General features: G+C 41.8%; 2 protein-coding genes across 3 annotated transcripts in view; one reads left to right on the forward strand and one right to left on the reverse strand.

Annotated features, from left to right (window-relative positions):
• The window catches only part of MTREX (Mtr4 exosome RNA helicase), a 46,000-nt gene extending 33,262 nt beyond the window's left edge, over nt 1-12,738 (forward strand). The window contains exons 19-27 of the mRNA XM_062017688.1: nt 1,108-1,236; nt 2,138-2,248; nt 2,555-2,743; nt 3,814-3,977; nt 5,105-5,210; nt 6,420-6,476; nt 6,874-7,036; nt 11,098-11,202; nt 11,588-12,738. Of these exons, the coding sequence (XP_061873672.1) occupies nt 1,108-1,236; nt 2,138-2,248; nt 2,555-2,743; nt 3,814-3,977; nt 5,105-5,210; nt 6,420-6,476; nt 6,874-7,036; nt 11,098-11,202; nt 11,588-11,640 (1,077 nt within the window). The 3' untranslated portion in view covers nt 11,641-12,738. The remainder of the gene's footprint in view (nt 1-1,107; nt 1,237-2,137; nt 2,249-2,554; nt 2,744-3,813; nt 3,978-5,104; nt 5,211-6,419; nt 6,477-6,873; nt 7,037-11,097; nt 11,203-11,587) is intronic.
• Nucleotides 11,612-26,214, reverse strand: part of PLPP1 (phospholipid phosphatase 1) — a 66,960-nt gene continuing 52,357 nt past the window's right edge. For both annotated transcript variants that reach the window (XM_062017690.1, XM_062017689.1), the window contains exons 5-6: nt 13,567-13,743; nt 11,612-12,166 (exon numbers count right to left, since the gene is read on the reverse strand). In XM_062017690.1, the coding sequence (XP_061873674.1) occupies nt 12,041-12,166; nt 13,567-13,743 (303 nt within the window). In that variant the 3' untranslated portion in view covers nt 11,612-12,040. The remainder of the gene's footprint in view (nt 12,167-13,566; nt 13,744-26,214) is intronic.

Genomic DNA, 26,214 nt, shown 5'->3' on the forward strand with positions numbered 1-26,214 from the left:
GTGTGCATCTCATACACTGCTGTGAGCACGTTCCACAAAGGTAGGGTAGAATTCAGAGGAATTGTTTCTTCCCCAGCACGTAGTTGCATTTCTTGAAGAAATTGCATCTCTTGTACAACAAGATAACCGTGTTTTTCTGTGTAGTTTACTATGGCAGTTTCTCACAGTACCTCTGAGAGGCTCTAAGAAATGCTAGCTGTCTCCATCCAGCTCTGCGTGCTGGGAAAGAAAACAAGTACGTTGTAGGTTTTGTAATGAAAATATTGCTCAGTAAAACTCAGCTGAGTTAACATGGGATTTTGAAAAATCTGTTTTCTCTTTCTCTCTTTTGCCCTCAGTGTTAGGCCTATAACTTAATTCTCTTCAAAGTCATAAAAACACTTGCTTGTAGTATGAATATATTTGAGTAACCTTGGTGCATACTGATCAAGTCAACTAGCTAACATCAAGGGTTTTTTAAAGCAGTGTATAATAAAGGTTATTGCATTGTGAACAAAGCCTTTAACCGCCATATCTGTGTGGTTTTGTGCTTTAGATGAGTGTCAGATGTTATTCTTGCAGTTTAGAGTGTATAAAAAATGTGACCTGAAAGATGCAGCTTCCCATTTGCTGCAGGTACAGGCTGTTACACTTGAAAGGGTCTTCAGGGGTCTTTATTGTGTGGGAAAACTTTAACTTGCAAACCTGCAAATGAAAGACATACCCCAAATTTTGTTATGCTTTTTAAAAAGAGGGAAAGTCCAGTACTGCTAGCATGATGCAAATATTTTGCATTACAATTACAAAAGATGTTGGCTTACTATGAAAGGACTACATTGAGAAGAAAAGGAAGAAGCACCTAAAGCTGCACATAGATTTTAGACTACACCATTAAGGGAGGATGGGAAGGGGTAATTTTTTCAAGTGTGTTTTTCTATACAAGGGATCTTTCAATCAATATTGATTCAGTAGCTTTTTAGATTACACATCATCACTGAGCTGATACTCTGTGAAGAACAGTAGCTCATTTCACACCTTTAATGTTGAATAAAATAATGCTTTTTCCTTCCGTTCTTGCTGGTACTTAAAAGTAACCGTTATGTACCTTGGTTTTTGTGCCCTCAACAGCCAAATTCTGGTGAATTGGACCCATTATATGTAGTTGAAGTACTACTGCACTGCAGCAAAGAGAGTTTGAAAAATTCCGCTACTGAAGCTGCAAAGCCAGCCAGACCTGATGAGAAAGGAGAGATGCAGGTTTGTCACCGATCTTTATTCTAAATAGCGTCCTACAAATGTCATCAAAGATTGTATTTCCAGAGCCTTTGCAGACTAGTAAAAGAGGGGTTGATGCATGAAGAGAAACGAGCTGTATACCTAGCTCTGCTTTCTTAAACAGTTGCTGTTTCACTTGGAGGAAAGTTTCAAGTGTGAAAAAAGTACTTGACAGTGTACCATACAATATAAGAAGTGCTTTGAAACATAGTTGCTGCCATGTTATATATTTCACATCAGTAGATGAAAGGCAATAGCAGTAACGTAAAGAAAGTTACGAAAATTAGCTACTGCATATGTAAGCTGCTTTTTCTTAGATATTTGTACAGGATTTTGTGGGTAACAGGCACTTCCATCTACTAGAGCTGAGAATTTAGTTAGAAGTTTTTAAATCTCTGAGTGATAAATTTTAGCAATGATGTTTGGCAGATGCTTTTCTTAGTGGTGTCTTCTGTCTCTGGGAACAGAATTGTTTATTTCTTTCTCTTTTTCAAACCTCTTCAGCTCTGTGACGCTGTCTTATTCTGAAATTACATTGAAATTGCCAGTGAAAGCATTTTCATTATTTTTCAGTTTGAAACCCTGTATCAAGACAAACAGTTTGAATTTTCAGATCAATTTGAATTTTCATTTTAATTTGTCCACATGTTGCCTTTTTTCCCCCCAAATCTTCATTTAAAGTGTGAGATAGAATATTGATTCTTATTTTTGCTCTTCATGATGCCTTATCTCATTACCTACTTTTTCCTGTTTCCTGTTACTCCTTTACCCACTCCTGTGCCTTGTGTTTAAGTTTTCCCATTACTTTGTAAAGTTTTGCTAGGAAAGAGTAATAATAAATTTTTTTTTTTTTTACTGATTTATCGGTTACTGTCATTGATAGGTTGTTCCTGTATTGGTACATCTTCTGTCAGCTATCAGCAGTGTTCGACTTTACATACCAAAAGACCTGAGGCCTATTGATAACAGGCAGAGTGTGTTAAAATCTATACAAGTAAGTTCCAGTAGTCTTGTGTAAATTCTCTGCTCTGAGTGAGAACAAGACAACTTGTTCTAAAGAAATTTTTTCTAAAGCTTGTGTCACATCTTCAGCCTTGTTCTTAAAAGGGATTGGAAGCCATGATGTGTCAGTTTTTCTCCTCGTCAACACTCATTTTGGAAGTCAAGTCATTCACTGATTTTGAAAATTTCTGAAGCCATGTTAACAAACTTACACTATTGTCCCCATAGTTGTCCCAGGTACTTTATAAAATAATAGGTTCTTCTACTGTTAGTAATATTACAGAATGTTTTCTTTTAGGAAGTACAGAAGCGATTTCCTGATGGTGTACCTTTACTAGACCCCATTGATGACATGGGCATCAAAGACCAAGGACTGAAAAAAGTAATCCAAAAAGTGGAGGCATTTGAGCACAGGATGTATTCACATCCTCTTCACAATGATCCCAACCTGGAAACTGTGTACAAACTTTGTGAAAAAAAAGCACAGGTAAAAATACAAAACAAAACGCTATGTCTGTAATCAGCTGAAGAGGGAGACAGTAACTGTTCCCTTCTTACTTGCTCTTCTTTTTATTTGCAAGACCCAAGTAATCCTTCCTAAAAACAGTAAAATTATTGAATGTCACCAACAAACTGAGTTGTTGATACGCTCTTGGTTGATGAAGATGGGAAGCATGTATGAAAACAAGAGTCTTCAGAAAAAGTCTTCAGGGATTAGGAGGTTACAAAGGTGCCACTAGAATTTCTTACACTGAATGGCCGTAGAACAATACAGCGTAGGTAAAATCTCTGTGGATGTCTGCAAGTGATCGTTTTTAATACACTTGTGCAGAGCAAAGTTCAATTAATGAGGCTTGTTCACTTGGGCAGTGTGCCACAGAAGTTGTACTGCTGCTGCTGCTTCCTGAGCTGACTCCCAGACTGGAAGCAGTAGGCTGATTTACTTTATATGGGGTCATACCCTGATAGACTGGTCTGGTTGCACACAGCACTGACTCGCGTGTTTCAGTGCTGCTCCAGAAAACTGGTTCTCCAGGAGCCACTGGCATGGGCAGCACAAAGTTGCGTGTAATAAGGGCCTGATGGACCCAGCAGAGTTCAGCTGCGAGGTTGTCTGCGTTGTACACCTTGCTGTCGGTTTGTTGACGTTGGCTGTGATGAAATACAAGACACTAGAGAAGCTGTGATAGCAGGAGATAATGCTTTTGGGTTACATTTGATTGAATAATTAGCTGAGTCTTGGTACAGGTTGCAGAAAACGAGTGCTAGTTTCTCAACCAAAGATTTCTTTTTTTGGTGGGAGCTGTTTGGGTTCTTTTCTGACTTTGGGTAAATTACTTAACTTCCTAGAGTTTCCTGTGGGCAAATGGAGCTGATTTTATAATTCATTTATTTAAAAAATTGGTTTAAACCTTCCTCTTAGTAGAATGAGTCAGTGTCAAGTAGTGTGTCCGTATACCATCGTTCTGAGGTATTTATGTCAATTAAGCAATGCCTTTTAAACAGTTGGATCTATGCAACCAGAAACATGTAATTTCTCTCCTTCTGACCCCCTAGATTGCTATAGATATCAAAGCAGCAAAGCGAGAACTGAAAAAAGCCAGAACCGTCTTACAAATGGATGAACTCAAATGCCGCAAGCGTGTCCTGAGAAGACTGGGGTTTGCCACCTCTTCAGATGTTATTGAGATGAAAGGACGGGTTGCTTGTGAAATCAGCAGGTAATTGTTTCCTGTGCTGTCATGAATACACACTTTACTGACCTTGTGGAAATTATTACGTTGTGTTTAAAGTTTTAAGTTCCGAGACCGTTAGAAGATTCGGCAGAGACCGTGTGATCTAGGTCATAAAGTGAATATACTCATGTAAAGAGTAAAGATAGCAATTTAAGGACAAAACAGATTTTAAAACTAAAAGGAGGACATGAAAATGCCATAACAAAGGCTATTTTCTTACTCAACTTAGGCAAGAGTGTGTGTTTTTGTTTAATCTCAGTTTTACTTTGGTCTCGATTTCTGTGATTCTGTGTCCCAGGACTCTATTAGTACAGAGTGACTCACAAATAAGGAAGGGCATATGGGTGATTGTCAGCAATTACCAAGTGACTTGACAGCTTCGGAGTATAGCTTCATTGCTTCCATAGGGCCGTTGGAACAAATCCACAAGAGCAATGCATTTTGCCCTAAAACATTTAGAAGGTAGATATATATTGTAACATATTGTAATGATTCCGATGAATCAGACTTGAATACTTCAAGAGTGTAACTCAGATTTGTGTATTTTTAACAGTTTTACAGTGACTGCTATACTCCTTGCCATACAGATAGTTTGAAAGATGCTGCCTATTTTTTTTATATCTAATAGCCTTTTTCTCCTGCAAAATTTTATAGCAAATGGGGAAGATGAACTATAATTTTATCAGCTTCAAGAACTGTTTACTGATGAGTTTCACTTTTCTTTGTAAAAATCTACTCTTTTTTTCCCCCCCATCCTATGCATTTATCTAAAACTCAAAAACTGAAGATGTACTACTGTCAACTTTGATGTTTTATCTAAATAGTATGTTTGGGTTTTGTATCCACATCATGCAATTCCTTTTATAATTCATTTTTAAGTCTTTATTCTGCAAGTTTTTAGTTTCTTTAAAATAACTGTCTCACTCTCTTACTAATTACCATGCTCCTTAAAAAAAAATACATTAGTATTTGCTGTTCCTGGGAGAAAAATTAAGACGCTATTGTTTCTTATCTATATCCAGTTGCTTCACAAAACAGATTTATAGTACCTACTTAGAAATTTATTCTTTTAAATTAGGTCTTTTCCCTAAGCTTCTTTCTCTGTATTTTAGTGCTGATGAACTGCTCCTGACAGAAATGATGTTCAATGGTCTCTTCAATGACTTGTCTGCAGAACAGGCAACTGCACTACTGAGCTGTTTTGTATTTCAAGAGAATGTGAGTTACTTCTTCAATTCATGAGTTCTAGACATTCCTGCCTACCAACAGTATTGTGTATAATTCAGTTCCAGAAAGTAGTCATAGCAGTATGAGCCGTTGTACACTTGTCATTTCTTAATGTGTTTGAGCCACTGAACTTACAAAAACCATTGCAGCTTCAATGCTAAAATATTGTTCCTCATGAATGACATACCAAAGGTTGTATAAATTGCTCTCCATGAAATGACAGCTGTTTACTCCATGCAGTAAAGCAGTATTAATAGATACTCAGCATATATGCTTGTATGTATGCACACACACACACACGTTCTTAATACTTCAAAAAATGTAGAATGACCATTTCAAAAAGGAGGCTTAATATCTGCTGCTACACTCCAAAGGTGAGGGTATCTTTAATTCTGAGATGTGGCCACGTTACGTTGTTTGGACAGTACCTTTGACCTATTGATGGAAATGGTAGTACCACGTGGAATTGATACCAAAAGAGCTGTTAAAAACAGACTGTGTTATTAAGAGCAAAAACGTGGGCATTTAAAACCAGATGCCGTTGTTTTCCCACCTCCTAACTGTATAGAAGTTTAGCATCATCAGGAAAATACTGCAAAAATAATCTTCCGTATGAAATGTCACTGCACATAGCTAGTGGGATGTGTCACACAGGTTGATGGCACAAGGGCAAAAGCACTTTTAGCAGCAGACACTAATTACTTCCTTCTGTTAAAAGAAGGGATGCCAAGGTTTTGTTAGAACATTGTGGTTCACTCAACAATAGTACTCGGGTCTGAACAGGTAGGACATAAAAATGTTGCTGTATTTGAATAGCCATATTTTTGTACGTAACCACTGGTGTTTAAGTTATTAAAAGCATTTGCCTTTTATATTCTTAAAGCTTGCAACAGTTAAAGCAGAAAATGATCAGCATTTTGGCAGTTCAAAATTGTGGAATGGCTAAATGGAGAGAATTTTGGAAGGCAGATGCTTTTTTCATACTGTTGGCATACTGCACAGAAAGATTTCATTTTCTCATGTAGTCTGAGGAGCAAGTACCTGGGGAATATATTAAATTTTGGTGTTTGATAACAGATTTGAGAAGTCATTGGAACAATTTAGGGTGGCATGCATTGAACTTCTGGTTTTGCATTTAATTTGGCGCACAGTAAATATGTAGGTGCACCTGAGACTATTTAATAATGTCTTCTTTTTCAGTCCAGTGAAATGCCAAAATTGACAGAGCAGTTGGCAGGACCACTTCGGCAAATGCAGGTAATCTCTCCACTAGAAACCTGCCAGAGCTTGGGGTTAACGTTAGCAGGAGTAAAGTACAACGAGCTCACAGAGGAGCATCATGATGATCCTGCATCATCAGTGAGTTAGGGTAGATTTGCAGCATGTGATAATGGGTTCTTTTGTTGCAGTAAATCTTTTTATGCTAGTTGAGAACATGCCTTTAAAAAGTTTTATAAGCTTTATTATTGCACTGTATGTCATTAGTGCAGGCAGATTTAACGTAAACAGTGGTTTATGTTCTGATTGAGTAATTTCACACGAAAAAGGAAACCTCATCTTGTATGCAATACCTAATAAGATGCCAGTGTGTCTATTGGTTAGAGACTTAACATCTTTTGAGCAGATTATAAATTGCCAATATTTTCTTTTGAAGGAGTGTGCAAAAAGAATCGCCAAAGTGTCGGCAGAAGCAAAACTCGAAATCGATGAAGAAAACTACTTAAACTCTTTCAGACCCAACCTAATGGATGTTGTGCATACCTGGGCAAATGGAGCTAACTTTGCTCATATCTGCAAAATGACAGATGTCTTTGAAGGTACGTTCCGTAGGAGACATGAGATAGTAATTCCTTTACATGGAATGGTAATTCTGAATAGTCTTTTAAGAGATCACAAAATTTATCGACTCAGAAGTATTCAAGTATCTGCATGGCTGAAACTAAATGGGGAAAAAAAGTTCGTTTGCTGTACGTTAATTTATTGTTACACTCTTGATAATTCAGAACCTACAGAAGACTCTTCTAAAGGAGTATCTCAACATTTAAGAAGCTTCCTATAAAACTCAGAGATCCTAATGTCAACAATAGTTAACAGTTACCTTTACTAGTTAAAACAAAAATACCACATTCCAAATGCTTGCTCCTAAGAGGTACAGATCTTGCACTTGTCCTCATTACAGTCAGATATTTTATTTACTTGGTAAATGGAAGATGCCTTCCAGTGTGTTAATGATGACAGAAGTAAGAGGTGGTAACCAAATCTCTGGTTTGGATGGTTCATCACAGCTATCACCAGGGTTAATTCAGCTCCTGAAACTGAAGTGCTAGAAACTGTCTCTTGAGGAGGAATAATTTTCATTAATTTAAAAATGGGATGACTTAAAGCCCAGGTACTTTGTAAAAAGACAGACCATCCACCTGAAGAGCAAACCAGAAGGAAAAACCCAATTTCCTCTTTTAGCAACTAAGTTGAAAGTTGAAAAGGGTAGTAGGATGGGTGCCCCAGTCTTAGAACTCTGTAGGTAATGACTGATTTTTGAAGTTGCTATTGTCACCATTGCCTTGCATCTCTCAAATGCTGTTTGTAGTACTTGTTTGCAAATGGGAGCCCCTAAAACAAAGGAATTCATGCACTTCTGTAATCCAGTGCAGAGACCCAGGGACTTTGTAAAGCAGGTTGCCTGCGAGCAACAGTACTCGTGGCAGACATGGATTCTGCATTCAGCAGATTCCTCCTATGGCAGTGAATGCCTGAGCTTTATACCTGCTCTAGAGGCACCCTGAGGAAGATAAGGGCAACAGTAGCTATCAAATTTTTCTGTGTTGGCCCTCAACTGTTCAGAATACGCAGGGCAATAATGTTTCCCATTTACCATGTTTGGGCTAAGGCTACTTGATCACTTTTCTCTTAGTCCATTGCTGGCCCCCTCAAAATTAGATCTTTTTTTGAGAAGTTCATCTCTTGTGGCAGGGGCTGACGCTTTTAAGAGGTCAGTTTCTGTGTGTTGTCCAAAAGGAAGGAGAGCGCTTCAGGCATCCACTGTCAGTTATGCTTACTTCCCATGCAGTGTGGTGTTGATAAATACCACGGGACTTTGCTGTGGTTAACCAAGTCACCATAGTAATTTCAAAGAAATTAAAAACCAGAATACAAAAAGCCACCCCAGATATCAAAACCACACTACCCTTATTTTAATCTTCAGGTATTAGCACTTCCAGTCTTAATTTTGATGGAGGTTGTTGCCATGAGGTGCAGCATGATGGCTTATTAAAGCTCTAAAATGAGGTGTATTTTCCGCATTGCCTTTTGGGCAGTGTGGAATAGGTAACAATGAGTTGTTGTCGTTACATTACTGTTGGGCACCGGCTTTGGTAAGAGGCAGAAAATTGTCCAACCCTTAAGAGAACTGCATTGGAAGCCACCACTGTTGTCTTTCAAACTGATTTTCCATCACACATTCCCTCCTTCCAAGTGCTTTTGGAAAGACTATCCTCTTTCTCATGAAGAGCACAATGTTCAGTTTGGTGCTGCCATCCAGGCCAACAGGGACTAGGACTTTTTCTAGACAGAAACCCTTAGTCAGTGGCATGCTTTCAATGTCACCCGCCTGAAGATGTTCTGTCTCCTTGTTTAGCACCACAGGACTCCCAGTGTTTTGTAACCCTGAAGTTTGTGACCCTCTGGCCTCAGTACTCATAGAGTCTGTTCAGCTTTAGCAAATCCCAGTTCCTCCTGATTTTGTACAGTTAATTCTAGTATCTTTCAATTGAGTTATTTTAATTTCCAATGGAAGATGGCTGGTGTTCTGCTATTTTGTTAGTATTGATGGTCAAGCGTCAGACCCTTTTTGGGTGGAGTTATGAAGAGTGTGAAAGCCTGTAGTTATGGTAAGTAAGTGGCTGCCTTTTCAGACCGCAGCGTAAACCCCAGTACTCCAAGGGCAAGAGTGCTTGCCACAGATTAGAGCAGAGTTGATTGACTGGCTAATGAAAATAAGCTGCCATGAAGTTCAAATGTGTGTATTGGTAGGAAACGGAAACTGGAGGAGGTTTTTAAAGCAGTAGGGGAGAATGGTAAACTGAGCTAAGCATCTGTCAGTTGCAGAGTGACTGTTTTGTGGAAGTAAGCATAGAAAAGTTTTTTATTCAAAAAATGCAAATTTTCTTTTCATGCACAAAAACAGGTGTATCTGCACCACCCCAGCTACACTGAGTATTCCCTGGCAGGACTGGCCTTGGAACTGCAGCCTCTGAGCTGCGCTGGCAGCTGCCACTGCTCTGGTCAGCTGCCCACGAGTCTCTTCCTATGGTGCTCCTCCACTTCATGTCATTGCAGCAGGCTTTACTGACTGCTGCCCTCACACAAACAAACTGTTCATATGGTAGAAACCGACAGGGCCTACTACTAACATACAGATGTGTTTTAGAAGAAAGGTGTTACTTTACTTAACTTCTCACTTTCCCAAGAGCGTTGTAGAATTCTTTTCATGTTGACGGTTTTTCTTCAGATATTATGCCTTGTCTTGAGGTAGTACTTCACTGAATCATAGAAAAGTCATCTACTGCAAAGGCCCTGCAGTGAGCAGAGCCATCTGCAACTAGATCTGAGTCCTCAGAGCCCTGTACAACTTAATCTTGAATATTTCTGGGGATGGAGCAACCACAACCTCTGGGCAACCTGTTCCACCACTCTGTCACTTTCTTTTAGTTAAAATCATCACCCCTTGCCCTGTCACAACAGGCCCTGCTAAAATGTCTGTCTCCAGTTTTCTCGTCAGCCCCTTTAAGTACTGGAAGGTGTTATAAAGACCTTCTTGGAACCTTCCCTTCTCCAGGCTGAACAGCCACAACTTTCTCAGCCTTTCCTCACAGGATTACTGCTCCAGCCTTCCGATCATTTTTGTGTCCCTCCTATGGATCTGTTGGAGCAGGTCCAGATCTTTCCTGTGCTGAGGACCCCAGAGCTGGATGAAGCACTGCAGGAAAGGGAGGGGAGGGTGTCCCACCAGAGCGAAGAGGATCTTCTCCCTCAACCTCCCCCACTTGTGTTGATGCAGCCCAGGACATAATTGGCTCTCTGGGCTCCAAGTGCACATTGCCAGCTCCTGTACCGCTTTTCAGGCGCCACTATGCCCAAGTCCCTCGCTGCAGGGCTGCTCTCCATCCCTTTGTCACATGTTTTGTCTGTAGGTGTGAGGTGATGCTGGAAGAAATGAACAGCATACAGGTTGCGTGAGCAGTAGGGTCATTTTGTGAAACTTGAGCCAAGCTGAGGAGCAATTTGAAAGAACAGATGAACATTGCAGTATGGAGCTCTGTCCAGACTGACATTACTGTAAGCCTACCACTGAGTGCTAGAGTGGTCCAGAGAGTAACACAGGGGGTAGCAAGGTAGACCACCTCCTCTCTCCCTGGCAGTAGGGAATACCTCTAAATAGTAAAAGAAGATACATGCCCCCCCCCCCCCCCCCCCCCCCCCCAATCTTAGGTGGGGTAGTTCTTTAAGCAGCAACTTGAGCATACCCCCAGTGGGTATGGTTGTTGAGGGAAGGCTTTAAAAAGTACTTAAAAGGAAAAAAAAATCCACCCTTGATTACTAAACAGACCAGAAAGTCCTCTTACCTTGGTAGGAGGTTGCAAAGAAAAATAAAAGAACAGGACAACATTTGAAGATTGGTGCAAGGAAGTGCCCGATGGAGAAATTTGCTGTTAAATGGAAACCCAGCTCAAGACTCAGGGCTGTTCTTAGCATTGGCTTCTAGATAAATTGAACAATACAGGAACTATTGCCTTGGGCTAAAGTGGGGTCAAGCAACTGAATCAATCAGTGACACGATGTGTCATGGGATACCAAGTTTTCACTCCCTGTCTTTCTACAGGTAGTATAATTCGCTGCATGAGAAGGTTAGAAGAATTGCTTCGGCAGATGTGCCAGGCTGCAAAAGCCATTGGAAACACTGAGCTGGAAAATAAGTTTGCAGAGGGTATGTATTTCATTTCCAGAGTGCAACAATTCTAGAAATCATGAAAGGAAAGCTATGGGGCTAGGCAGAGGTAGGCCAGGGTGGGGGTGGTTTGTTAACATAAGCCTCTGTTATTGACTTCATGGGAAACAGCATCACTGCTGTCTTTCCAGATTCCATCTATGTTATAAACTCTGACTTAATGAAGTCGTGTTGTGAAACCTGTTGCAGTTTAGCCAAGTTTGTGACTGAAAGAAGGGAAAAGAAAAAAAAAAAAATCAATGTACAATGACTCTCATTTAATAGTATTTCTTCTACTGCAAAGGACTCATGTCTGTAGCTGTACTTAAAATAGTGACTGTCAGTTGTAACTGCTGGATGCTAATATGGCTTTCCTTTTTAACAGGGATTACAAAAATCAAGAGAGATATTGTATTTGCTGCAAGCCTTTACCTGTAACAGAAAATTCTAAGAACAGTACAAGATTCACATTATGGAACAAGTTCATCAGCTTCACATGCTACATCCATCTCAAGTCATTATTTCTTTTAATGGTGTGCATTTTTACCATAGTTGTTTTGTTCAACAAGGCATGTACAAACAGCATTGTAATATAACTGTTACAATGTTTTCAATAAAAATTTACATTTTTAGAAGAAAAAGCCATTCAGCAAGAGCTTGAACCAATAGAAATTCAAAGTTTAGAAATACAGTAACTGTAGTAGATGTTATTATATACAGGTAAAGTGAGCATCCAAGAGCAGCAGCAGTCCTTTAAAGGCATTTACTTATATTACACAATTAGACTTATGAAATTGTTTTCCTTTCAGAGAGCAAGGCAGATGAGATGGGTCACTCTTCATGGCTGATGATTGCTGCCAAAGTGATTTCCATTAGTTGGAGTCTCATTTAGGGTCGTATGGGAATCTTCTTTTGGTTTAAATGTACATCCTCTCACCTTGAAGAAGTCTGACACGTACACAACCTAAGCAAACAAATTAAGGGTTAAGCTGCTGCGCTTTTAAGTCTTCTAAACTAGCTGGAAATGCAAAAACTAATTAAAAAAACATTTTAAAACCTGATTAAAACATCCCACTGGCTATTTAGACACTGATGGCTTATGCCAGATTCAAAAGGCCTGTGTGCTCAAAACTGACTGCCTGCTGAGGGTGCACATGGCCCATGGGGTTAAAATTACTGTGTCGTTTAGAACAGGAAAGCCTATCCTTTTGTCTGGGGAAGAGGGTTCAGTAGTTAGTCACAGCAAGTCACTGCTCTTCATCCATTGCTTTAAAAGCTGGTTAAACCAAGCTTGGGTTCCTCTCCTTGGCACAACTAACAGCACCTCCCTCCCACAGCTCCAGCAGCTGTGAGGGCAGCTCTGCCACCATTGTCCTTTCCTGCATTCCTTCAAACATTGCAGAAGAGATTGTAGGGGTAGGACTGTGCTTTAGTCAACTGGCAGGCATTTAATGACAGATATTGCAGAAAGTTTCCCAGAGCTGCTGAGATTTGCTTTGATGATTACCACTGCAACAAGTAAAGAAAAGCTTTGTCTTAAACGAACCATACTCTCCTGACTTTCAGCTGAGAAAGCTTTGATCTTGGAAGTGGTTCTTCCCAGTGAGCCTCAGTTCTTGGTAACTGAATTCTTCACTGTGACCTCCATTAGCTCACGTCTTGGAACCAGAAGCCTCTCTGGTCTGTCCCTTCATATGGATGGATCAACCATGGCCCTGTGGTGACAGCCAGCACAACTGCTGCCACCAACTAGGCCTGCAGCTCCCAAGTTTGTCTAATGCTGGTTCCCTGGTATGGTTTTTCACTCACCAGTACAGCTGCGCCGCACAGGCTACACCCTTCCAGCTCCCAAAACACAAGAAATGGTGAAAGGTTTTAGTTTCCCATCACACTGAACAAGCAGGCTGTATAAGCTTGCTTGAGGAGGCATTTTCATGCTGTCTGTACCCATTAAAGGTCTTGGGGTTTTTTTTCTGCCTTACTTACCTCAGACACTGTTCTGTAGTGTCGCACCCAAGATTTAGAATTTGGCTAGAAGCAAGAAAGGTTGTAAATAGCCACGCAGAGGCCCATGCAGTTGTGCAGTTGACCATTTCCATCTTGGTTATTTGAAAAGCTCTTGGGCAGGATCAACTGTGTTGTCTAACAGCTAAATCAACCACTTAGCTCATTGTTGGCCCAGAGTCTGCCTCACTCTCACAAGCACTACTGCTGCTACTAGTTCAAGGAGTTGTTTTCCCCTCTCCAGCAGTGCTTAGAGCATTAGGAAAGCAAGTCTCCTTTTGTCTAGCAAACACAGCTTTCAAGCCTAAGGTGCTGTTCATAAATGCAGCATTTACACATGACCCCTCAGGAGTTACTTACGATGAGCACAGCCACCACTGCTCCCTGAATAAGGCCCGTTAAAACATCACTCCAATGATGCTTGTAATCAGAAACACGGGAGAGACCCACATAGATGGATGCAGCAATGAGACCAAACTGTAGTGTAGGACGTACAAGTCTTGCCCAGTCTCCTTTCATTCTGGACTGAAGGTAAAGCTAAAAGGAAAAAAAATAGATGTTAAAATGCAGTACCTACAGAAGCAGTCATAGCTTAAAATCACGTTGGGTCTGTTCAAAGAGTTGAGCTGAAGTTTGTGTTTGGAGACTTGAAAACTACATACCACCATCACAGAGAATACTGTGCTCTGTTTGTACCCATGTAACAAATGGGTTTTCAGGACAAAGGTTCTGGTAATACCAGAGCCACTTAAGGCTCAGAAAGAATCCAGTAGAAACTGAACCAATGTTTTGCTCCTGCAATTAACTACAGACAAGTCTTACTGAAAAAGAAAAAAAATTCATAAAAAGCTGGCAATGATCCAGATTTCCAAATACAGGAGCAGCCCCACTTGCTCAGAGCAGGAAGACCATTAACGTATTTAGAAAAGCTCACATGTACTATACACACAGCCCACCAGTTTTTAATTTTTTTCTCAGTCACCTTCAGTGTTACCAACTTTGAGCGTAATATTCCAGCTGTAGTTGAGCATCAATGACTGGTAACACCTAGGCTCACATTCCTTAGTTGTCACTGGTGCATTTCACAGAGCTCCATCTCTTCCTAATCCTTTTTTGCTGCATTTTAACCATGTTACCACTCTGGTAACCAAGTGTGTATGTACAGTCCCAAGCTTTTTTCTCTCCCCTCAGTATAATATGTTGCATACATTATGCTTTTGATGTGTTGTCTTGAACTCACAGTATTTAACTCTACTCCCACCTAATCCAAGCCCCTGCTTTTGTCGCTTTCTTTGGTCTGTTTAGAACAGAGACCTTTTATTTCAGCTAAAAGAATAGCTTCTCCGAATCTACCCTGTAAACACTGAATTTATTCTGGAACTAGATCCTGTTGCCAAAAAGGGCACCCTAGTTGCCATATTTACCAAGAACAATTCAGTTGGAAGTTATATTTAACATTTCAACTGTATCTTTTCAGTACCATCTAGGAACTTCAGGTTGAGTACAAAACCTTAATTGACAGTCTTGCAAAATCCTAGAAGCTAACTGAAACACAGGCTTCAGGCACTAAAGCAGCACACTACATCTCTCCATTGCCAACTTCAAAGCCATGGCTACCTTTTAGAAGCATGACATTTGCAATATAAATACAGGCACAGAGCATGCACTGTAGATGCAAAGCTGCTACTTCCCAAAGCTAAACATTTGGGGAACGGTTGGTTTGAGTAACTTACATCATATTTTTGGCAGGCTCACTTTTTCAGCTATAAATGGAGCATCAAAAAAGATCAACTCTATCCATAACGAGTGTTCTCTAATAGCAAGGTCAGGGTGAAATCAGACTCTGAAGAAGCTACAGCTAAGCCTGAACTGGAAAATAATGTTTTCCCCATCGAGTGGTGGCCACTGTGTGTTTGTGGTAACCTTAACTTCACCACTAGGGAAAATAGTGTTTAGCCACTTCAAAAACTAGCTGTGCTTCAATCTTTCGTTAAAAGATGTTTTAATGGTCTTATATTAACACTGCTTCTGGATTTACCAACAGTAGACCAGAAGACTACCCAAATGCCAATGGATCAGATATGGGGCTAAGGAGCAGATGCTGGTAGCCTAAAAAGAGCTGTCTGATTAATCAATAATGGTTGTTCTTTCCTCTTTCCTCAGTCCCCCTAAGTTCTGCTTGCAATAGCTAAAAGTACCTTGCTGTAACAGTTTGTTCCATCTAAGCATTTCTGGTAGTTGGCAAAGGTGCATAGTCATATTAGAAAGAAGGGTTATGCAACTGCAGATGGGTGGGAAATCAGCTGTGCTTTTGAACAGGGGAACAAAATGAGGCATGCCACACAAAAAGCAAACGTGGGAAGATGCCAGCCCACACCACCAAGTGACCAGCAAAACAGTCACTGAATCTCCCTTATGCAGCACATACTCAGATTTTACTTTCCACTTGACAAAGCATCAGACAAAAGCCTCTATGTGAAGATTTCCACACTGAGAGGGAAAGCTCCAGTTACAGAGAAACTCTGGAACTGCTTCATCACCTGCAGAACACATGCGGGTAATGTGGCTACAGGCTCCAACAACTCTAGGTGCTTCTTCACACCACCATCTCCCACAGCTACGCAGGAAAGGCCCCAAGCTCTTCTTGCACCTTACACCAGCTGACAGATTTATATTAATTTAAAGTGAAAAGGGTGAGAAGTCATACCACAGGTAAGTGTCAGTGTTTTATCACTGCTGTGTTTAATTTCAGAAGTAACAGTTGTTCTGGTTACAAATGTTTTTGTTCTGTTGTGGGGTTTGGTTTTTTTTTTTTTCAGTTAAGAGCAATTGCTGCAACACCAGCTGCTGCAATGTCAAATTCCATGCTATTTTTAAGCAGGTAACTTCAAACTGACACTGTTTTAAATAGGCTCAGGCAATCATACTGCCCTGCAAAGATTCCTCCTGCTACCATGACTCACTCTCAGAAAGACAACAGCAACAGATCTGGGCTGAAAACAGGCCCACAGGACCATACAGGAAAGTAAAGCAGTCAAAAGACAGGAAGAAGCTTTCACCTTTTTTCCGTTAAATATAAACCAACACTAATACCAGAAATTTGCCCATGAATCTTTTATAAAGTATTAGACTTTGTAGAGCATTATGTGTACAATATAGCAATGTCCTGGTGGTAACACTTCCTACTGTGTTGACCCTGTTGTTTTAGGAGAGCAATGACTTCAGACTGTTTACAGAACAGTCCTGATAGGCATGGCATGCCTCAGGTTCTTTGCTCCTCTGATACTGCATAGGCTTAATAAGGGAAACAGAAGCAAATCCCTGCCTGTCTCCTCTTGCTAGAAAGGGTGGAAAAAGCTTTACCTGTAAAACTTGTCTCATCTATAGAAGCAGCAGGAACATTAGGAAACGTCATCTGGTTAATACTGCTGTAATGCCCCTTGCTGGCACTTCAGTTGTTGCTGAGAGCACATTTGTGAGCCTGTGAACACAGTGGGTGCATCCGGAGCTGTTCTGGTAGCAACATGCTCCTGCCAGTGACAGACATTTGGCAGTGCCAGCTTCCCCCTATCCTGTTTCTGAGCATCTGTCAGTAATACCACTCAGCTATGATCTATTTCTCTTCACTCTTCCATCCCGCTGTTCCTCATGTTTGTTCTTTTTAAAGCGTGCAAAGAGATTCCATGGAAACTTCCTTGTGACAGGACTACAGGATCTCCAGCTCTTCTTTCCCTCCTGCCCCACAGCTAGCTAGTGCTTACTCTATAACAAAAAAACATTCCTTACACCACACACATCCTGAACACAAGGTTCTTCTTAATCTATGGTCTGGTACTTCATTTTTAAAAATACACAGAGGAATGGTGAGAAACTCACAGCCACTTTGTGGCTTCTTGCAAGAAGCTACAGCCATGAATGGAAGGGTCTCTGCACCCGGAGAATTATTTGCTACTCTTTAACATTTCTAGCACAGCTTTCCAGTATTTGCTTTTCCATCAAAGCAGTCTAAATACACATACACATAGGACGGCCTGCCCACCTAATCCTAATGTTCTTTGACTTTCATTTCCTAGGTGGACTTTTAAAGGTATAACCATGCAGCTTTCTCCACAAGAAAATTTACCAACAGCCCAACACCTCCTGTTCCCAGTGTAAGGCCATGAACCAAAATGTGCCTTCTCCAGTTGCTGAGGTTACATTTCAGATATAAAGTTTCATACTCAAAACTCCTCAAGCATTTGAGACCTTCTCAGCTTTTTTTTTTCCTTTCAAAATCCTATTACACAAAATCTGCACTGCAAAATACCTTTTATGGCATGAGAAAACATCCTGCACTTTCAGTCCTCTTTTCAGAGCAGATATCAAAAGGAAGAAAGTTTAGGGTTCCCTCCCCAATCCCTCCCCCCCAAAAAAAAACCAAGTTTCACTGCCACTCTTTGAAAAATTACATTCTTCAGTAGGATTTTATGTTTCCCAAGATCAAAAAGCCCTAGCAATCATGTTTCTTTCACATTTCATACAAGTGTCCCTTCTGTCCTAATGAAGAGAAACACACCCTTCCTCTGCAGATGTACCTGTCTTCCCTCTTATTTTTGCTTGATCTTAATATACTCACAGGATCATAAACTTAATAGGAAAATGGGAAGAAAATATGGTTTTCCTAGAGTAGAAACTCCCCAGTGACACAGGAAAATGAGAACACTTCTCAGTTCGTCCAGAGTACAAGTAGTAAAATTATGGAGGAGAAAAAGCTGCAGAAAGCCTGTTTTCTTATGCAATAAGCCCTACTTTGAGGGCAGTAAACGGCATTTACTTTACTTAGCCTGGCATTTACCATTAGTCTTGTCCAACTCTGGTTTCATGGTATCTGTCTGAGCATTAAGACCCTCTGGCATTACCATTTTGACCTTAGTAGGCACAAGATCCTACTGCAGTTACATTAAGTATGTTGATCCATTATCACTATGTTTAGAAAAGCTCGTATTTTCTGGCAAATCTGCTGACCCAAAAAATCACAAGATCCACAAACCAGTAACCCAGTGCCGTGGAAATCCACCATAAGGACTCTTCCCACAGCAAGAAGCTCTGAAACAGCAATGCATCACCCCCCCCAAGTGTGTGCACACATGCATACTGTTGGCTTTGAGATTTTGCAGGTGGCAGGGAGGAGATATGGAAGTACTGTGTTTTAGTGGTTTTGTTAATGAGGCAGGAGTTCAAGGAAGAAGGGAAAGCACAGGAGGCACCAGTACTTTAAAGTCTTCAGAAAAAAAACCCAACCTCAGAGTAACCAATACAATAAAAGTGGGGCAAAACTTCACATGAAGCCTGGGGTTAGGAATACAGGGTGAGAATCCAGGAACATCTGTAGGATAGGAATAATACATTTCTATGGATATACCAAGGACATAGACCCTGGCTCCTAAGACTGCAGTCTGCCGTCAAGAAGCTGAGTAGATGGCACAGAGCAACAAAGTTAACTACTCACTCTCCAACTCAAAGAATCACAGAATCTTAAGGGCTGGAATGGACATCAAAAGAACATCCAGTCCAAGCCCCCTGCTAGAGTTGAACCATCTAGAGTAGGCCACACAGGAACTCATCCAGGTTGGTTTTGAATGTCCCAAGAGAAGGAGACTCCACAACCCATCTGGGCAGCCTGTTCCAGTGCTCTGTCACTCTCACAGTGAAGAAATTCTTCCTTGTGTTTCTTTGAAACTTCTTATGTTCCAGCTTATACCCATTGCCCCTTGTCCTATCATTGGACATCACTGAGAACAGCCTGGCTCCATCCTCCTGACACCCACCCTTTATATATTTGTAAATACTAACAAGGTCACCGCTCAGTCTCCTCCATGCTGAAGAGTCCCAGCTCCCTCATCCTTTCATCAGAAGGGAGATGCTCCACTCCATCATCTTTGTGGCCCTGCACTGAACTCTCTCCAGCAGCTCCTGGTGCTTCTGGAACTGAGGGGCCCAGAACTAGACACAAAATTCCAGATGTGGTCTCACAAGGGCAGAGTAGAGGGGTAGGAGAACCTCTCTCAACCTACTCACTACCTCCCTTCTAATACACCCCAGGATGCCACCAGCCTTCTTGGCCATGAGGGCACATTGCTGGCTCATGCTCATCCTGCTGTCCACCAAGACCCCCAGGTCCCTTTCCCCGACGCTACTCTAACAGTTCATTCCCCAGCCTGTACAGGTACATGGGGTTATTCTTTCCCAGATGCAAGACTCCACACTTGCTCTTGTTGAATTTCCATTAGATTTCTCCCTGCTCAACCCTTCACCCTGTCCAGGTCTCATTGGATGGCAGCACAGTCTTCTGCTGTGTCAGACACTCCCCCTAGTTTAGTATCATCAGCAAACTTGCTGTCAGTGCCCTCTGTTCCTCATCAAGATCATTAATGAATATATTGAAGAGTACCACTCCCAGCACCAGCCCCTGAGGGACTCTACTATATACAGGCCTCCAACTAAACCCTACCCCATTGATCATAACTTCCCTTCAACCAGTGAACAATCCACCTCGCTACCTGATCATCCAGCCCACACTTTCTCAGTTTTGCTGCAAGGATGCTGTGGGAGATGGTGTCAAATGCTTTACTGAAATCCAGATAAACCAGTTCCACTGCACTACCACCACCTGTCCACCTGGTTACATCTTCATCAAAGGCTATCAGATTGGTCCAACATGACTTCCCCTTGGTAAAGCCATGTTGACTGCTCCTAATGACCCTCTTGTCCTTTAAATGCCTGGAGATGGCACCCAGGATAAGTCATTCCAACACCTTTCCAGGGATAGAGGTGAGGCTGATGGGTCTATAGTTACCCAGCTTCTCCTTTTTGCCCTTTTTTAAGACTGGAGTGACATTTGCTCTCCTCCAGCCCTCACGCACCTCTTCTGTTCTCCACAACTTACTGAAGATGATGGAGAGTGGTTTAGCAATGACTTCTGCCAGCTCCCTCAGCACCCGCGGGTGCATCCCATCGGGGCCCATGGATTTATGTACATCCAGACTGCTCAGCTGATCCTTAACCCAGTCCTCATCAACCAAACAGAACTCCTCCTTTAACCTGACTTCCTCTGGAGTCTGGGGCTCCTGAGGACAGTCTCCAGAAGTATAGACAGAGGCAAAGAAGGGATTCAGTAATTTTGCCTTCTCTGTATCCTCTTTCACCAGGGCACCCACCTCATTCAACAGTGAGCCTACATTGTCTCTAGTATTAGTTTTATCTACACTGTATTTGAAGAATCCCTTCTTCTTGTCCTTGACTTCCCTTGCAAGGTACAACTCCAACAAGGCTTTAGCTTTCCTAGTTGCCTCCCTACATCTTCTGGTAAGAGTCTTATATTCATCCCAATTAGCCATCCCTTCCTTCCATGATCTATAGACCATGCATTTCTCCTGGCTCCTTGCTTGATTTCTTACCTGCTGGGATGCTCTGACCTTGAGCTTGGAAAAAGTGATCTTTGAACAGAGACCAACTATCTTGGGCCTCTTTATCCTGTAACACTCTGCTCCACAAAATGTCTCATAGGAATTGCTTGAAAAAACCAAATTTGGGCCTGCTAAAGCCCAGGGCTGTGATCCTGCTTGGTATTCTGTTCCTACCACACAAGATCCTGAACCCCACTATCCTGTAGTTGCTGCAGCCAAGGCTACCCTCAACCTTCACCATCAACTTCATCAGTAGGTCAGCATCACTGCCTTTCTTTGAGGACTGGGGACTCTGCACTACACACTACTATGTGGCACTTTTCACCTCCAAGAGAATGAAAGAGCTGAGATACTAACACTGGATTCTTGCATAAAGCTATAAAGCAACAGAAAAAATATTCAAGGCAGATGGTTTATCTGACCCCTGTTCCAGCCTTTCCCAAGAATCCAGCAGTACAGAGCAAGACGCCTGTGCCCTGCTCAGGCTAGACAACAGGGGAGGAAAAAAGACCCCTTCAGAGCTCTTCCAAGCTTCCTATTTCTGTGAAGATCTGCAAAACAAGTCTTCCCTTTCTGCATGTTACAGGAAAGGTCAGAGATTCCTTTGTATAAAAGCTAGTTTACATAAAAGCTATTACTCAAATAGCTTTGTGTAAGAGCTATTAATCATATTTCAGCTAGCACAAACTCTTAAGTGTAATAAATCCAGTGAAACATTTAAAAGCTGCAGTTCTGAGCAATGTCCAACCATCACAAGATGTGCTAACAGCCTGCCACAGACAATCTTGTCTTAATGCAGATATTACATACTAGTGCTACAGCTTCTTTTACCACTCTGCAGCCCATTGTGAGAACACAGGCTGTGCCCCTGCAACCCATGCAGGGCCACGGCAGGACTGAGAGCTACCAGCAGCTCCATGTGAGTGAGCCCGGATGGGCGAGGGCCTGTGTGGGGAGACGGCCATGGCCCAGGCCGTGCTGGAGAGCCTGCAGGCCGCAGAGCAGCCCCACACGAGAGGCAGAGAGGAGCTGCAGCCTTTGGGATGAACGAATGCATGTCAGAGCAGCCTGTGCAGGGCTGCCGTGTGTGAGGTACCTCGCATAGAAGCCAAGAGGACTGGTGTGGAGACCATCTGCCCTGAGGAAAGACAAATGGCAAAAGTTATCAGGAATAGACTGACAAAAACCCCCACTCCCTGCCCACCTCGGCTGTTCATGGTGGGGGGGGGGGGGGGGAGGATAAAGACACCTGGATCAGGACTCTGAGCCCGGGAAGAGGGGAGGTGTGGGGAGAAGATGGTCTTAAAGGGATGGTCGGACTCTTCATTGTTGTACCACTCTGTTGTTTTATTTTGGTTATGTTTGGGGTTTTATGGTTATGCTTCAGTTGATGTTGCATTAAATTATTTTCTGTTTTCTTCCCCGAGTAGCCTGGTCTGTTTTGTCCCGAAACTTAAGCAGCAATTAAGCTCTCCCTGCCCTTTGGCAATTCTCAAGTCTTTTGTACTTGAGGCTAATCGTGGTCTTTTGTTCCCTGATGGGCCTAAACACGGACATGCCTATCCCATGCAATTTTAAACACAACAAGCTAACATCCCAACAGAAATGTGTGTTAAGAAAGCACTGGACATCTAAGTTGAAATTGACTTTTTAACGATATCTCCTTTTCTTAACAAAGAAGTATTTATGATTCCTGGTATAGCTGCAATATTATCTGTTCTTTTCTTTTACTTTGATTAGACAGAAAAAGGAGGAAACGGGACCATTTCAGAACTATTTTTTCTCCTTCCAGTCAAGGAAAAGGATACAAGTCTGCTGTTACTTCAAGGTGTAGGTATATCTGGGGTGCTCTTTTAAGGGGTGGTCTATGTCTATTACTCCATGAATTCCTTCTGACTTCTCTGTGCCACCTCTGATGTCTGAATAGCCCTATGGTGAGTTGGTACAGGGAAGTGACCCATTGGACAGCTAAATTAAGGGGAAAAATGATCAGACTAGAGAGAAAAGGCAGAATATGTACCAGTCAGGCCTCTAAGACAGCTGCACACTGCCATCAAAAGGCAATTCCATGCAGGAGCTGCCTCCCGTGCAATGGGGGAAAAAGCTAGCTCTAGTAATAAAATAACTCAATATCAAAAGTACTATCTATCGTGTACAGACATTTCCTGCTGGTAATGCGTTTTGGGTTTCTAGTCCTCTAGCCCCAATTTGGCTGTACACTGCAGATATAATTGTTTATTGACATAATTTTACCATAAAGCAGGACAAACAATAATACTTCTTTCCATTACTAATGCTAATGTTTGGCTCTTTTCTGATGAGAAAAAACAAAACAAAACAAAACAGAACAAATCAATAAATGTGTTCCTTTTACTTGGGAGAAAGTATTTTTCTGTTCTGCCTAACAAGTTACAGAAACCTTCTCTAGAAGAGCCCAAGGACTGCGAGGTATTGCTTTCAGGTCAAACATACAGGAGGAAATTCATAATAATTTCATCATCACTGACAGCCGTAAGTCCCAAGCAAACCATGGAGAAGTCAAAAAAAACCAAAACAAAACAAACAGTTGAAGCAAAAACTTTATAAACCTCCTGGGTAGAGATTGAGGCAATTTAATAAAGTAACAGCAAAGGTCATGTGTATGAAAGCAGAAGGAATGAAAGATGTTAACATGTGATGCCTGGCCACTCCCCAGGCAGCAGAGCTAGGGCACGCATAATGCTTGCTTCAGATGGCCCCTGTTCCCGATCTTCTACCCGAGTTTATATTGCTGAGCTTATGTTATATGGTATGGAATATCTCCTTGGTCAGCCTGGGTCAGCTGTCCTCGCTGTGTCTCCTCCCAGGATCCTGCCCACCCACAGCTACTGGTGAAGGTGGGGAAGAAATGTTGGACAGACAGCCTCAATACTGTGTGAGCCAAAACACTACTGTGCTATCAAATACATTTCTAGCTACCAACAGAAGGCATAGCACTGTGAGGGCTGCTATGGAAAACTACCATTCAGTCACACCCAGCACATATGATCAACTGCAACATTTCCCACTTCAGGGGAAGGGGCTGGCTGTGGTACACAAACAGGGCTAGGAGTCCTGTTCAGCTACACCTGCCCTCCCACTTCCAAACCCAGGGTTTGTGGGTAGAGGACAGATTGTGCCAGTGGTTTAACTATGAAAGTTGAGGAGCAGCAGCAGGAAGGGACAATGGAGACAATCTGGGATCCAGCATCTGTTATTAGGTCACTGGGTTCCCACATACTGTTGCAGGTCTAACTCCCTCTAGTTTCCACATGAAGCTGTTGTTGGCAAAAGTGTGTTAGTGATAACAGCTCTATTTGGACCCAAACTGACCCATCTAGCTCTGTCAAATGAATCTCAATATACATTCTCCATCACAACTTCATGGCCTGATAATCTGCAAGCAGATTCATTTCCTGTGATTTCACTAATTCCATATACTGAGTTATAAGTCTAAACTCAAAGCACGCTGAGAATCCAAACCTTTAACTGGTCCAGTTAGATCCAACAGCTTCCATACACGTACAGGACAACATCAACATCCAGATACAAATGCAGCAGTGATGTCTACGCTGTAAGAATGGTGATAGACACTACCTCTTCTTTAAATAGATAGATTATATAAACTATTTAATACTCCCCAAAAGTTGTTAAAACCCCTATACATTTCTATCATACTATCATTTTTTAAGAACCTGTTAGAGAAGTGTTTTATCAAAGAGAATAAATGCATTTTTCTCCTTACTCTGGACTCATCCAGCAGCAGCTACAGCTTACAGTCTTTGTCAACAACTTCCTTCACATTAAATTCACATTCACATTCCTTCACAGCCTAAGCTGTCAGGTGTTTCTCCATGTACTGCCAGAACTATGAGGAGGAACATGCACCATAGGATTATGTTCAAAATTTCCATTTTTTTCTCCAAATAACAGTGAAGCCATGCAGTCAGAACTTCAACATCACAACACCCACTGACACTTGTGGAATTTCTCATGTCACCAGAGCCTTAGAGCATCTGAAACATTTGAAAACTCTGACAAACCACTGCACATTTGTTTCTGATCCATCACACAGAAGTACACAGAACAGAATAAAGCTACAATTTAACTAGCTGGTAATCCTGCAATTCTGATTTAAGTAACTGGAGCTGCAGAAGTGTTCCACTGCTTTGCTTAGTACTTTGCAAACTGGTTTTACTTAAGGCACAGGCTTTAAGAACTGCCTCATTTCACAGGTGCAGTGTTAGTGCCGTCTGTAGCAGGGATTGTTTCCTCTTTGACTACCCCCTGCCAGAGCATTCCCTCATTTTTTAAATGCATAACCTGACATGTTGAACATGTTCAGCAAGTAACACTTCTACTTTCTGCAGCCTGTAGACATGGCACTGCCTCAGTGCCTCCAGAAGCCAGCAAGGCAGTGTCTGGTTATGATCAACATTGCCTACTATTAGCACTGAGCATTAACGACACTGTCCTGTCTCAGGCCTCAGCATGCAGATGCATACATGCATGCCATTAGACCTCAGCACAACTCAGATGACAAACAGGTTATCAAGTGCCCCAGGTTTGGTTCAGAGCCAGCAGCAGCAGCACACTGCCTGGCCATGTGGGCAAGGGTGACAGGGCAGAGGAGCAGGGTGGGGGTTGCAATAACTAGCTGCTTGAAGATACTAATTTTTTAAAGAAACCTGTTGCTGTTGTTGTTTGCTGTTGTTAAATACAAAGATGCCATTCAATGTAAAGGTTGGCATGCAGTAACCTTACTATGTTAATCAGCAAGGTGAAAGCCCCTGCACAGGAGTCACTGACATTCTTTGGATGTCCCTAGTAGTTTCTGTATGAATTATCTTATGGGACAAAAGAAAGTAGAAATGTAATCTTCACAAAGCCTCGTACTGGGCAACAGCTCAGCCAGAGAGAAGAAACTTAGTTTACTGAGTAACAAGCTCATGTCCACTAAAACACTAACTGTTTAACTCTTTTAACCTGACACTTTAACGTTAAAGACATCCATACAGACATGTTCTCTGCAGCATCAACACAAAGTCAGTTTCTGTAGTGGAGACACAGCCAGTTCATTTCATTGCTGAACCTGGACTGGCACAAGCTCTGCATTTATGGCATTTCAAAGTGGCACTCAGAGGACAGACTTGCCTTCCACTGTCCCACCTCTCCCCCATGCAGAAAGATAAGAGTGAAGCTCACACACACACAAAGCCCCAAGACAGGTAAGGTTCATAGTTGCCTGTTCAGGAACTCTCCAGACAAGCTTCTTTGCATGGATTCAAAAAGCCATGCCACAGGTAACATTACTCAACCCACATGAGATATCTTCGAAATAAAGAACCCTCAACTTTCCTGTGAAAGGCTGCTTTTTTTCTTTTTTTTTTTCCAAATCATGCTAGATTTTAACTAATGGGTGAAAGGTTTGAAAATAGCAGCTCCTTTCTCTCAGTCTGCACCAGCTGAGAAGTCCTCCTGATGACCAAGTAAACAGGACTCTTCCTAAACACATATGACAGAGGTAAAAGTTCATTCAGATCCC

The sequence above is a fragment of the Colius striatus genome, chromosome Z, assembly GCF_028858725.1.
Source record: "Colius striatus isolate bColStr4 chromosome Z, bColStr4.1.hap1, whole genome shotgun sequence".
NCBI lineage: Eukaryota > Metazoa > Chordata > Aves > Coliiformes > Coliidae > Colius > Colius striatus.